Source organism: Aquila chrysaetos, chromosome 17, assembly GCF_900496995.4.
Source record: "Aquila chrysaetos chrysaetos chromosome 17, bAquChr1.4, whole genome shotgun sequence".
In the NCBI taxonomy this organism is placed as follows: Eukaryota; Metazoa; Chordata; class Aves; order Accipitriformes; family Accipitridae; genus Aquila; species Aquila chrysaetos.
In genome coordinates, this window is record NC_044020.1 from 26,078,002 (window position 1) to 26,092,607 (window position 14,606).

General features: G+C 36.8%; 2 protein-coding genes across 10 annotated transcripts in view; one reads left to right on the plus strand and one right to left on the minus strand.

The window, feature by feature from the left end:
* The window catches only part of CDPF1 (cysteine rich DPF motif domain containing 1), a 26,812-nt gene extending 17,829 nt beyond the window's left edge, over positions 1–8,983 (plus strand). For both annotated transcript variants that reach the window (XM_030040875.2, XM_030040878.2), the window contains one exon: positions 1,470–8,983. In XM_030040875.2, coding sequence (XP_029896735.1) covers positions 1,470–1,619 — 150 coding nt within the window. In that variant the 3' untranslated portion in view covers positions 1,620–8,983. The remainder of the gene's footprint in view (positions 1–1,469) is intronic.
* The window catches only part of PPARA (peroxisome proliferator activated receptor alpha), a 43,945-nt gene continuing 34,694 nt past the window's right edge, over positions 5,356–14,606 (minus strand). For 7 of the 8 annotated variants that reach the window (XM_030040864.2, XM_030040871.2, XM_030040865.2 and 4 more), the window contains one exon: positions 5,356–13,154. In XM_030040864.2, the coding sequence (XP_029896724.1) occupies positions 12,907–13,154 (248 nt within the window). In that variant the 3' untranslated portion in view covers positions 5,356–12,906. Of the gene's footprint in view, positions 13,160–14,606 lie in introns of all 8 variants that reach the window. The other variant, XM_041129506.1, reaches the window with a different exon arrangement.

Consider the following 14,606-nt stretch of genomic DNA (forward strand, 5'->3'; position numbering starts at 1 on the left):
GCCACAAATGACCATGGCAAGAGGAAAACTTTGCTATTTTTAGTTAAAATGCATGGAATCCATTACTCCCCAAAAGATGTCCTGATCCATCTAAACTAATGTCTTTATTCATGCTTAAATCCCCAAGAATAATCCATCAGCAATACCAGCTCCAGCTTACCCATTAAATCCTATTTGGAATTTAGTGATCAGCACGCCAGGATAACCATGGACTTCAGTCTCACTGCAGGGCAAAGGAATAATGCATTAATAAGCTTCTCTTCCAGTTGTCCAAACTCTACTGCAAATAGATTAAAACATTCCATCAGTTTTGCTTCTTCCTATTCAATAACTAGTATCTGGTTAGAGCTAACTGGTTGAAAAATAAATATTGGGTCTGTAACACTTGCTAACCAAACCAACTGTGAACGAAACATGTCAGATCATAGTGTCATTCCATTTCAAGGGCAGGGAAAATACCTTCTTTGTGCACACAGCTTTTGTACTTTGCCATCATGAATTCAGAGAAGAGACATCAGCTCAAGCTTTAGTACCATGTGTGTTTTTAGGTTTTAATCAGTGAGTACATTTATTCAAGGTAAAGGTGGGTAATGGATGAAATCTCAGTTGAATTGTCTCAGCTGAATTAAATTCATTTAGCTATTCTGGTTATTGGACACCTCTCTCATATTGATAGTATATTTATACTTTTCAGTATTCTCCTAGGGGAATAGAGGCACACAGATTAATAGAAAAAAGAGTAGGTTTTGGGGGAGTTAGAGAAGAAAATGCAGCTAAAGTCTGTGACAGCCTACAGCCCCTTGCCTACATTCTTTGTACTTGTGTTGGCCTTTAGGCCATTTTTGCGGAGATTGGCAAGGAAGAGCGTTCTGAGACTTCAAGTCTCACATACCAGTGCAGGAACTTGGAAGATCCTCCCAGGAGGGAGAAATATTTGTAAGCTAAGACTTAGCTTTAGAGGAAAACTTCACTATTTAGGTAAAACCCATGGAATCCATTACTCCCAGAAAGATGTCCTGATCCATCTGTACTGATGCCTTTATTCATGTTTAACTCTCCAAGAATAATCCATCAGCAACACCAGCTCTAGCTTACCCATTAAATCCTGTTTGGAGTTTAGTGATCATGCCAGAAGAACCGTGAATGGTGCTCAAAAGAGAAGCCAGTTGTAAGGAAATGTGTTCCTGTTCTCTGTAGCAGTGAGCTGATGAAGGTCACTTCTTTAAAAGGAGCAACATGACTGTTGATTTGGTTAGTGATTGTTACAGACCCAGTTTTTATTTTTCACCCAGTTAGTTCTAACCAGATGTTAGAATTACTGAACAGGAAGAAGCAAAATTCCTGGAATATTTCAACCTAGAAGAAGAATTTAATTTAGAAGAATTCTAAATATAAATGTGGTGTAATGAGACTAGAACTTAAACAGTTCCATTTTGTGTATCCCGCTAATAATGTTATTTTCTTTACAGGAATGTAGTCTGTTCTACTCCAAAAGGTTCTGCCTCCCCTGCGTGAATGAAAACCTAAAGGCCTTTCCTTTGGAAATACAAGAAGATATGGATAAAAGGAAGCCCCAACAAAAATCCTTCCCCTGTAAAAAAAAGGATTCAAGAACATAAATACTTGAAGGACCAAGAGAGACAGTTCTTTGGCTGGGGTTTCTCCTCTCTCCTTTTGGAGACTATCATGTTGCTCCTTTTAAAGAAGTGACCTTCATCAGCTCACTACTACAGAACACAGTAGCACATTTCCTTACAATTGGCTTGGCTTCAAACATCATCGTGCAGTGATTGCAGTGCCAGCAGTATGGCCTTAAGGTGTTGAAGAGCCAGAAAGAAAGGCAGACAAGCCTGTTGTCACCACGTAAAACGCATGTAGTAAAAAACTAAACAGCATATAGCATAGGAACCATGTCCAAATTTTCACATTTGTTATTTTAATGTTTTGTGTTGTTCTTGACACTCCTACAGTGTTATGAAAATCCAAGACAGATTTATCTGGCTTAATTTAGTATACATCCAAGAAAGTCAGTATACACCGATTGTTAACCTGACAGTGCTGTCCTGATAACATTACAGTAGGCAAGGAATTCAAAGCTTTCTTTTTAAGTCTAAAATAAGAATGTTATGAGAAAATGTCACAGATAGCCACAGAAATATCTAGATTCTTTAAGATTATAATCTCAATACTATCACAGCATTAAGACTTCTGAAGTTAGGTGTTATAGTAAAATACCAATATAATAAAACAAAACAAAACAAAAAAAAAAGATGCTTACAGGTCACTTGCAGTCACTTTCCACTCAATCTTCCAGCCCATGTCAATACAGCAACAGGAGAGGACCCTTAATATGTATAGTTCATTCTTTAAGAGTAAAGCTGACTTCCTTTTCACTGTCATGTCAGTTAGTTAATCTGGAAATAGAAAAGTTCAGTTAATAAGCTCAATTCTTTGCAGAACTGGACGGTTAAACTGTAGCTAGAATAGGGATTTCAGAAACATAGTTTCAGTCAAAAAAGTGTAAAAAATTGTTAAGAGAAACAGCAGTTTGTTTAGCTCAAAAATTAGCTTCACAATTATCTGTGTTGACTTTGTCTTAATTACAAGGAAGATTTAGGTGGCATTTGTGTAAAACTACTTAGTCACACACCTTAAGGATATGTCTAGAGTGATCCCTAATCACCAAATCATGTTATTTACTCAAGCTTTTGTTGGTCATTGGTTCAGAACCTGTTAATGCCTTGATTAACATCTCCTCTTTTCTCAACTCTTCCATCCATATCATTTGTCATATGTCAACATCTAAACTTGATCATTTTAATAGAATGAACCATGTGTCTGTTAAAAGAAATCAACATTATTTCAATGAGTTATATTTATTTCTTTAAGACATTTGAGTGTCCTAAAATCGATCTTTTTTTTTTTTTCCCCTGAACATAATATACTGGTGTCCTCTGTTGAGGACTAGAATTTCTTGCAGTTACTAGAGGAGCAATAATGGACCCATTAGTATCCTTTTCAAGCTCTAGGTGCTTTACGACATAAAATACATATACATCTTTAATTGGGGGGGAAAAAAGATATGTGTTAGAAGTCAACATTTCAGATTCCTTTTTGCAGTAAGGAGACTATGCTTTGAAAGAAAGTGATATTAAACTTATTTAAAATGGGTGGTATTAAATTTCAAGTTTCATGTTAGACACACCAACTTTAAAAGCTCTAGTGTATCTATCTATCTGCTCTGTACAAACAACAGAGGCATATCCTGTGCTAAAACCACAACTGTAAAGAAAATGAGAGATGCTAGAAAGAGAATCACAGCACTTTTCCATCTTAAAATTGTAGTCTTATAATCAAGCTGACAAAAAGCAACATAGTTATGTGAGATCACATATTATGTTTATACCAGTAAATGTCTTTCTAAAAACATTTTATTTCCTGTATTTCACAATGTTTGCAACAGATTTTAAAAGCCTGGCTAGTGCAGTGCCCATCTAAATGAGAATGTCCTTTTCAGTTTTATGATAGGCAAGTCTGTCTTGGGACTGGGAGATGCACCCAGTAACATGCTGGGAAGGATGTAGTGTCTCTGAGCTGTTTTCCCTCCTGTTCAACCTCCTCTGTGCCCTTTAAGAAAAATGCAGTTAACTAACTCATTTATTCACAATCATTATCTTTGCCAACATGCCATGATAGAAGAATCATTTAAAGGCCTCAGAAATGACCCTACCTTTAAGTACTTCTTAAGTTGAGCCAGAGGGGGAGTAGACTCAGTATTAAAAGGGAGCAGAATTTGTAACTACAGAATTTTTAATCTGGCCCAGTACAGCTCATTTATTTATCTTGAGTACAACAGAAAAAGCCAAGTTAAGGATACTCTGCTTCACAGTTACCTGGTTGTGCATACCTTGCAGGTGAAGAAAAGCATACTTCCAGCAAGTACCACAAGGTGGTTTAGTAGCCCAGGGCCATTGGATGTGTTCCGTCATCTCTGGTCCACGCTGTAGGGAAAGGAGGCCGACCTCTGTGCAATTTGGTATTTCCTGGAATGACGAAGGATTATTACCTGTGCCCAGCTGTTAAAACTTATGTATTCCATATTCTCATATTCCCACTGAACATAAGCATTATGGTCTCTGTACCACAATGTTTTGGTATATATGTGTTTCACAGACCAAATGCCATCATGCCCAAACCCACCAGCCATCAGTCCTGCTCTTCAAGATATGCACGGCCTTTACAGCTTGGCTTCATCAGGTGCTCCGAGTGCTTTCTGCTGCTCAAAATCAGGCCTTCGGTGCTCCTGAGCTCAGCTGATGCAGAAATGCAATTCTTTATCCTCTGCTGTAATTTTCACTTCAGCACTCTTTTACCAGCTTAATAAATCCCCGGATTCTTGAAACAAAACAATTATCGGTGACATACCCTCCCAACCAATTTAATTGCAGCCACGCTCATGGAATGAGTTAGTATGCTACACTTCACATAGAAGTGCATTCAATGTTTGTCGAATTCAACACGTCTCAAGCCGGTCGTACAGTCAACGAGAATGGAAGGACACAGCAGGATGGTGGGTCAGCAGACAAACTGATGAAATATATATATAAAAATAGATATTATATATGCAATGTATATATGTATGTTACACATTACTAATTTAGACGGTGCGTCTAAAGTAAATCTATAAGCATCATCACTTTAAAGATGCTTCAAATATCATTCCACCTTTAAAATGTCCTTGCAAGACACACAACCTATTATGCAGTAAATGTAATACAATTTGTTAACAGATATTTGATGCTAACCCCCAGAAAATCTGGGCACCAATCCCACCAAAGGTTGCTTGTCCACTCTTGTTCACTACTAAAAATCAGCATGATTACTCCCTGGTACAAAGTTAAGCAGCTAAGTGTTTTCTGGAGCAGGGCTTTGTATACCAAATTAAGGCAAATCAGGTTAAGGCAAAATCATTCAAGTTCTTAATTACAGTAGAGCAGCACAAAACACACGTTCATGGCACTGGTACTATTGCGGAAGGAGCAACGGGTGTCCCCGTTCCCAGGTGCGCCACCACCCTGCACCCCCCAGGTCCTGATTCTGCAAACATTTATACAAGCTATCAGTTGAGATCGTTAAGTGGTTGTACAAGAGCGCAGAACAGAACTACTTTCGTGTACATAAAAGTTACTCGTGCGTGCATGGTCATTGAATGAGGGACTCGGTTAAGACTTGGCAGCTGCTTTGGATAACGTACAAGAGGCAGCCAGCAGAGGGTAACAAGTATGTTTGTCTCAAAACCGTGACATTACAGTGCATTACCTTCCTGGAAATAAAAGATCAGCAGAAGTCATTACATTCACTTTTAAAAATACTTTATTTTTTTAAAACCATTAAGGCAAACCCATATTTCAAATTAACTGTGTTTACATTCAATCTTAAAGGATTACTTTTTTTTTTAAAGCACATAGGTTCCTACCAGTCTCTATACAAACACTATGAATTCAACCTCTGATTTTTAAAGGAGACGGAAAAAAAATCAGAATGTAAAAAAGAAGAAAAATGTTTAGTTCAAGTTTTTTCATCCTAGATCAGTAGGCTGGTAATGTGAGAACGCATCATCATGTTTAGCTATATGTAATTTTTACATTCACAAGTGCAAGAGACTTTGTCTTTCCTATAAATCCCTGTGAGACCAGGGCTTCCATTCTTCCTTGAAAATGTCATTTGCATTGTTCTGACAGAAAGAAACTTGGGAACTTGGCTTGAATTAGTGGTATTTTGCTGGGAAACAAGCATTCCATGAGAATTAGGTTTGACTACTCTCTGCAAGAAATGTTTGCTCTTTGTAAGTTCTGTATTTACTGTAATAAAACGTACCCCAAACCTCCTAAAAACATAGGTGACTGGAAATAATGATCTGGGTTTTTTTTCTCCTTAATATTGATATCTTGATTTAATTAAACACTTGTTAGCTCTAGTGATTAGGGTTTGGCAATGTTAACAAAAATGTGCTTTTTTGTGTCATATCAGATAACAGACAATTTAAGATGTGACAAAGGTTTTTAACATCATGATGTAATTAAACTGTTGTGTTACATTCCTAAAGAAAATTCAGCGCAATTGTTTGTAAAAGCTGTGAAATAGCAGGAGCAATATGAAATGCAGCTCATCCGAGAAGCTGATAAAACAGACTTTGTCAAACAGTTAAGATGGGTGTTCTTGTTAAAAATCCGTAATATTAAAACGTTGATTAGATTTGTTGTCACTAAAGAAATAACTAAACCTATAAATGTTCTTCTACTTCTGAAACCAGAGGAAAGTATTTGTGGCTACTGAGATGGAGCCATGCCTTCGCGTATCCCCCTATCCCACAGGATCCATTTCCCGGGGGAGAGGGATGAACGATTCGATTAGAAGCAGCTCCCTCCCACTACCTGCACGAAGGCCGCCGGCAGAAGGGCCGCAGCAGTCTGCTCAGGAACCGCCTGCCGAACTGGTGCCCGAAGATGCCCGTCTGAAGACGCAGGCGGCGCGGCCAACAGCGCTCTTCCTAACAGGAGGGCAAAGGCACCGTGTCTCCGTGAGGGCTACCCTACCCTACCGAGCGGCAAAATAGACCGAGAGTATCTGAATGGGCCAGAGGGAACGAAGCGTGGATTTGAGTAGCACTCTACGTGGTTATCTGTATACGAGTCAGCCACCAGAAGTTTTCCTAACCTTCCTACAGTTCCTGTTGCACATCACAAACAGATTTTGAATGATTTTATACTGCGCTCCTACACAGTAGGAGTAGAATGCAGTACTTGCATGTTGCCAATATTTCAGTTGGTTAGTATTTTCCCATACCACCAATTTTTTTTTTTTCTTTCAAGTGTAAAGAATGCCTTGAAACTTCCTGCATTGATCATAAGACTGGTGTCTTTTCCACAATAGGGATTACTGTACCTGCATATCCAACCTGAGAAAATGCACCAAAATACTTAAAAACAACTTTAAGTACCTTATGCTTGATCTTGCAGTCCTTATTTAAGGCCCAGCCTGTAATCAGATTAATCTCTTTTGTGCATGCAGCCTATTCCCTGGGCAGAGACAACTCGTCTGAAATTGAGGTCCTTGCAATTGGAATTCTGTTTTGAAACATCCTTGCAATGGAATCTGACAAGATCGACTAACACAATAAAGGAGTTCAAGAACAGAAACCCAAAACCAGCTTCAGAAGCCAAAAAAGATTTTAAAAACCTGTCAGCACGTTAGAGAAAACAAGAGAGGAAACCCCCTTGCCCTAGGATGGGTTTAGTTAACAATGAATTTGTACCACGTATTTACAGTGTAAAGTGACATACCTGTTAGTACCTTTTACAGGGTTTTTTCGTTGCCGCCTATGAAACTGAGAAAAGAAGTAGCTGTAGGTTATCACAGGAAAGTCCAGTAGAGCTTTTACAAATAGGACACAAACGTCTTAGCAGACAATATCAGCAGACACCACCTGTGTGGTGATACTGATCAAGTGAAAATTTCAAGTTGCAGCGATTTGGGGAAATAAAATTTTAGCTATTAGTAAGTATAAATCATTGCTGGAACATTTGTAATATACTGTGCTTGTACTAGATGCTATGTTTTGACTACAGCAAAATAGAAGGTACACCTTTAAAAGGTAACTTTGTTCCTATATCAGGATTAGTTAGCAGGAATGCTGTAAGCACAGATTGTCACACCTGAATCGCAGGACACAGAATCCCTATGAACAGATTCTGAATTCATCTCTACTTAAAAATCATAAAGGGAACACTCCTATAGAAAAGCCAATAATGGCATTTCAACATTTTGTTTTGCACTGCCAAATTATGTGTTTTAAAATACATCTATAAAAACTGCAGATCGACCTCAGTGCAGGTAGCAGGGAATAATCCTGAATACACATTGTTATTTCTAGTAAGCCACAAGTCAGTTCCTCAGCAAATATGAGTAATGGAGTACTAACAGAATGTAGCTCTTTTTAGCTCTCTTTTCAGACTTTTAAGGAAGATGAACTACCGTGCTGTAAAGCAAGGATGAACTTAGTTCTATAAACTATCTTTCATATTGATGAACTTGACTTAACACGTTACAAATACTAACTCAATTTTGGGATTACAGCTCTTCCTCACCTAGACTTACTTTTATTAAAATTAAATAAAAGGAAGTCTATGTTCTGTGTGAAAATATATTTTAAAATTTTGTTACAGTTGTCAATACAAAACAGTGAGAAGTTGCAGAATTTGTGATACTTCTTCACAAATGATACAGTAATAAAGACCAGACTGGAATAAATAGCAGTTTGTCTTTGACTTCAGGCCCATCATCCTTACCCCATAAAAGTAAATCTTTCCTCACTGTACAAAAGGGTTCACAAGATAAAGTACGAAACAAATAATTAAATTAAATAATTTACATATTTTACGTAAAGCACCTCTGTAATATAATTTAGTGAAAGTTTATACCTTGCAATCATAGTCTTGTATTTTACAAATTGAAACATGAAGAAATGGTATTACATTAAGTTAAAAAAATCCCACAATACATTACAACATCAGTAATCTTAGATCAAACCCACATATAATTTAAATCTCTAGTAAAAGAAGGATAACAAAGCTGATTAAACCTAGATAAAAAAAAATAATTATATGCAACTGATTATCAAGAAAGCACTTGAGATATAAGCAAGCAGCAGATACCACATTACCCCTTACATTTCAACACTTACTAAAGGATTGGAGTTTTCAGGGAAGGACCATTACTTGTAAGACCTTATGCTTAAGCAATATCACAACAGCTGCAAATGCATTTGTTAAATGTAGTTGCAGATTTTCAACTAAATAACAGGGATGCTTTTAAGGAGAGTCAGAGCTGAAATTGCTCCTCTTCAGACACAGTATGGGCAGCTACGGTGTAATCTTCTCCAACTGCTTTGTCTGAGATGGTGTGTGTTGTCCCAGCTTTCCATTAGAAATAAGGAGGAAATTCAAATTTAATAGTATGTGACCCAGCTCTCGTGATGAATAAATCTCCCCAAGTTTTAGCAGTTTGAATAAACAAACAAATGTTTAGATGCTTATTATAAGCTCTTTGATTTGCAAACTTGTGCTAGCTCTCTCATGAGAACGGACTTAGTGCAACTGCTGGTATTTCCTAAATCTGTGCGGGCCAGAAATAATGCAAAAAATATGCTCTTTGGCAACACTTCAGCTTTCTAGCAGCTGGCTAGAACCAAAGCACAAAGGCACGTGGAAATGGCAATTAAATAAAAAAGAAGATTTCTTTAAATGTGGAGAAAGATTCAATTTCTGTAAGTGGAAATACTCCTATCTATTGTCTGTCAATTTGTTTTTAAAAGTGGCATTCTGAAATTTAAAAAGGTACAAAGTAACTTTTTTTTTTAAATGGCAGTTCTGTGCTGTTATACTGAAGACATTTTCTTTAAAGAAAATATTTAAGAAGGAGATAAAAATGAACATCAGATTTCCCTAACACTTGGCACAAAACCTTCCTTTTTTTTTTTCTTCCCCTTTGTCGAAGTACCTAGGGCATCCCAATAAATAAATAAAAAACCCCAACAACCCTCAAAAAAAATGAGTAAGCTGTAGGTTTGTTGAAAACTTAAGTCATACCATTGTTTCCTAGGATTCTTCTCTATCCATCTGCTGTCTCTTGTCTTAAGCTGTTTGTGGGTACCTGGTGGCTAACCAGAGTTGTTCAGTGCTATGACAATAAAATAAGTTATGTTGAGAGAATCAGACCAAAATTATACCTAACAAGCCAGTAAATCTTTAATAAATTTTTAAACCTAAAATCTGATCACTTTATTTCCCTCCATAGAATGGGTATTTTAAAATATTAGGTGATCTGTACAAGGTGGAGATGCTGAAGGCCCCTCAGTAATAGATCTCAAACTAGTTCAGATTCCAAACTTCTAAAAAAATGAACACAAATTGAGTCATTTTGAAATCTTAATTGGCAAAAGCCTGCTGCAGTCACCTACTGAAGTAGCGAATATACTTCATTAAAAGTGTGATGTAGAAATTAAGAACTTCTTTTGCCCATTAACACTCGGGAAGTGAATTGTCTGCCCTGTGTCGTTCTTTGAAGAAACTGTGGGTATGTGCACAGTGCAGCAGTGTGGGCAGTGGAATCTATCCAGAATTTTAGGCTATGTTAACATCTTGTTCATATTTCTGTAATTCAGAGATGCATTCTTTCCATTTTTTTTTTTCATTAAAGGTCTTCAATTTAATCTAAAACAGAAATCAAACTTCAGTGTCCAAGGAGCTAGTAAAAAAATGCTTGCTGGTTTTCAAATAACAAAACAAAATGGATCTGGAACAGGAAAAATGCAAATTACGCACTTCCTAATGCCGATAATAGAAACCTGTTACAAGCAGCTGTTAATATTAGCTAAACATTATGCCTTCCACTGAATGATGCTGGTTTCAATTCTTTATAGTTTTGCTGAGAATTTAAGTATTTATTATTAAATTCTCCATGTTTTTTAAAAGTTTCAGTAAAGTCTTTTAGCCACTTTTGAGAACAAGAGCAGGAAAAATAGTTCTTGTCCACACCAACTGTCTGATTTTCCTGAGAAACTTCAGTACAGCCAAACTATGGAACACAACTTTGAAATTTGCCCTTTGCATAAATCTGAGCTTTGGGGGAAAAAAATTTCAGCTCATACTTTCTTTAGAAGATAAACTTAAAACAGTTGGCTGTTAGAGTTTCAGTATGCCATCACAGGATGGCTGATACTCTGACAATTTTTTTGAGTAAGCAGTATATTGCGTATCAATTAGTTCAATGCTCAATGTCTTATGCCTAAACCCCACAGTTCCTTAGTGAGACACGGCTGACCTCAAGAATAAAGCAGCATCATTGCTAAAATCCTCTTGTTATTTCTGAGGGCATACTACGTACTGCTGTAAGACACAAAAGACAACCTCATCTCATCTGCTGTTTCCTGGTAAGGCCAACGATCTTCTCTTAATGAAGCGTTAGAAGTAGCTGTAACGTAAGGCTTATTCTTCCTGTTGCCGACAGGGATGGGGAGAGTTTTGTGCACATGCATTTATTGTTTCTATCCTGCCCCAGCTGGTCACCAAATTTGAGGCCCACGCTTCAATAGTTTACACTAAATATATCTGACACTAAAACCTCTGCTAATGACTATCGCCTGGATAAATACCGAATTGCTTTTAAACCTGTAATTTATCCAGTGTCTAGCCATGCCAGCGGGCCTGTAAAGAAACAAGCGTTGTGACTAAAGTAAGAATCATAGTGCGATGCTCTCACTTTATCAGTCTTACTTAATTCTTGCAGTGAAGGTTTAAGATTCTGAAGTCTTCAAACATGCTACAATAAAACAAGTATAAAGTGTCCTCCTGTGCCACTGAAAGCTTAACTATTGTGAAAATGCTAAGACTGGCTCCCGAGATCTTTGTGTTATGAAACAAATAGTGAAATAAAGAAATAATAATGTGAAGTTACCATATTAAAAAAATGAAAAGAACACAAAATAGCACAGTGTCTTGCATGCAACTGACACTTTTGTGTAGTACTCTCTGATAAAAGATCCTGTAAAATGGCAAAGTCAAGCAGTTTCCTTATGGCTTATTTTGCATCAGGAATAAGTACTGTTGTAAAATCAGAGTTTGCTCTCAGGAACGTGATAAACTTACTCTCAACTGTGCTCTCTTTCATAGTGTTACACAATTGACATCTACAAGCCCTGTTCTTGGCAATACTGTCACCTTATCCACTATGGCTGTATGGACAAGGACAAAATTTGGTGAAATAATCTAGCTAATACTTCTATTGACAAGGCTGAAGAAGGAATAGAAATAAATATATCCAAGTGGATAATTGGAAAAAATGAAACAGTATATTAATCAGAAAAGTAACAGGTCCAAACAACTCCATACCACCAAGATACTTGTCAAGAAAGAAGGTGCCTTTCCTATACAATCATTTCTTCAGAGTAAGCTATCACTGCACTAGAATGCTGTGCAGTTGAAATTCTTTTTTCTGGGCTAGGGTCAGATTTTTTAGTCTCTCCAAAACTCTCGCTAACTTGAGCTATTACAAGTTCTCCAAAATACACATGGTATGATATATTTTTCCTCAGGGACATTTTCGTATTTCCTTAAAACACTTTTGAAAAAAGGGTTCCATTGCTTTATCACATTTACTCTTCAACAAACACCCGAATAGAGCATCTCTGCTGTATTTTAGATAACTCTTCGGATTTTACTTCGTTTCATAAAAGAACCATCTTTTAAACATCCTAATCCCAAGGTATACCAATATAATACTGTATGAAGCTGTACTGCATTTCATGGAATTAAAGCAACACCGGATCAGAGGTCTTTCAAATTTTTTAGAAGTGTATGTACAGTAATATCCAACCATTTGATACACCTAGACTGAAAAAGTGTTAGTTGGTTCTCAGCAACTACCATTAGCCAAAAGTGCATAATCTTTATGATTGTGCATAGACCTGGAAAAAATTTGCTGAATTTGTTACATTAATTCTATAATGACTAAGCCAAGAGGAAATACAATTTTGTTCATGTCTGTTACTTAACATTCTGATTTATTATACAAATATGTATTCCTTACCAATCTTCAAATTTCCAAATAAAAGAACCATTATAAGACACTTCATGAGCACTATGATCAGTATTTTTCTGTAGAACTCTTTCAAAAGAAGACAAAAGATCCCAAACCAAAAGAAGTGTAACACTCCAGTTACCCAGCTTTTAGATTTTTCATGCTCTGGGCTGAGTGAACAGCAGATAACTGTGCAAGTAGTTTTGCTCCCATCTGTTATTAGTATTGCTCTTGTCTTTAAATATTGTGGAAAAAAAATACTAAAAGTCCTTAATACATATCCCTGTAGATTTCCTGTAGTAAAGGGTGTAAATGTGCATCAGATTCAGTCTTCTTAATTATCTGAACAAGCTGAGCATGCTCTGTGACAAGTTGTCGGAGGTCAGCCATTTTTTGGAGAAGTTTGGGGAAGAGGAAGATGTCATCAGGATGGTTGGTTTGCAAGTGAAGTTTCAGTACATGCACAATGCTCTCCTGCATTTTTTCAATGTGTCCTACATTTACAAGACCAGGACGATCTGTTCTCAAAACAAACAAAAGAATGCATGTCATAATTTTATAATTATTCTTTAAAGTAGGCTACTTTATAGATTCTATATTGTAGGCTACAGTGTATATTTACATTATACACTGAGGGAAATGAGGCTCAAAATGAATCTTAAAAAGAGAAAAGAAGAAAAAAAAAAAAAAGTAGTCTTCCTTATGCCTTGGCCAAATTTTTGTCAATGCCCACAGTTATTTGAGGAGAGATTTCATACTACTAAATACAACCTGTGCTACAAAAGAAAAAAGCCACATCACCCTCTCACCCCAAAACCCAGCAGAAGTATCCAGCCTAGGAATCCAGTTCTAATATTCTGTATGTCCTGATAATAGAATCCAAACAGTAAGGACAGAAGAAAAAGCCTGTGGCTATTTCTAGAGTTCTTGAAGTTTGGTAGCAATACAGCAAGACATAAATAACAGGCTTTCACTCTTGGTTCCCACATGTATATTTCCATAGCACAAGTTCTTGACAGGACATAGAGAAGCACCTATTAAGGATGTTTCACTCTTTCCAGTATATGATCTCATTTTCATGTAATACCTTCAAAGACTCTCCAGACCAAACTTCTCTGTAAGAAGTCTGGGACAACAGACTAAATATGTTTCTTGAAAACTTAAGCTAGTTCTACGGAAAAGGATGGGGAGGCGGGGACGGGACCAAACCCCAAAACATTTTGCCTGCAAAGAACTCTCTTGACTTTTGGAAACATCAAAATACCAACTTATCGTGCAAAAGTAATTCAAGATTTGATGGGAACTTGTTGTCTAAACTAGCACATGAAGCTTTTGACAGTCTACAGATTGTATCTCTCTTCTTGTAATTGCTGAGGATGCAGCCAGAGCAGTGAAACATCCTATGAGTTTGGCAGAATGCAAAAAGGCAAGCAGGAGCAGTTGTTGGAACTTTCTTGATCTTTTATTTCCCTTTCTCAAAATGCTTATGGATAGTTTTGAATTTAACCTTAAATATGAATGTCCTTACTTTCTGGGTGAAAGAAAGGATTATAAATTTTTATTATATTTGTGTTCCTTTACTCAAAGAGTTCAAACAACGGGCATTTAAAAAAAACAAACAAAAATCCCCATATCCTTAGGTACTATGAAATATTTTTTAAAAATACCATCAGCTGATATTTTTTTAATTAGCTAAGTAAGCTGTTTTTTTAAAACAGCCTGTGATATTAAAATCAGAACACATCAACAGAGCTGTGCATTTGTGCAGAACTCATTACATGATGCAATCAGCAAGCGTCAAAGATAAGCAAAGCTATAATCTGCACCTGCCTCCAGTCTCATTACATACTATTTTTCTGCCCATTTGGCAGATACAAGTACTGTTTCCAACCCAGCCTTAAACATAAAAAAAAAAAAATCCTCCAAACCCCAAACAAAAAAACCCACCAACACTCTTCACATCCCACTTT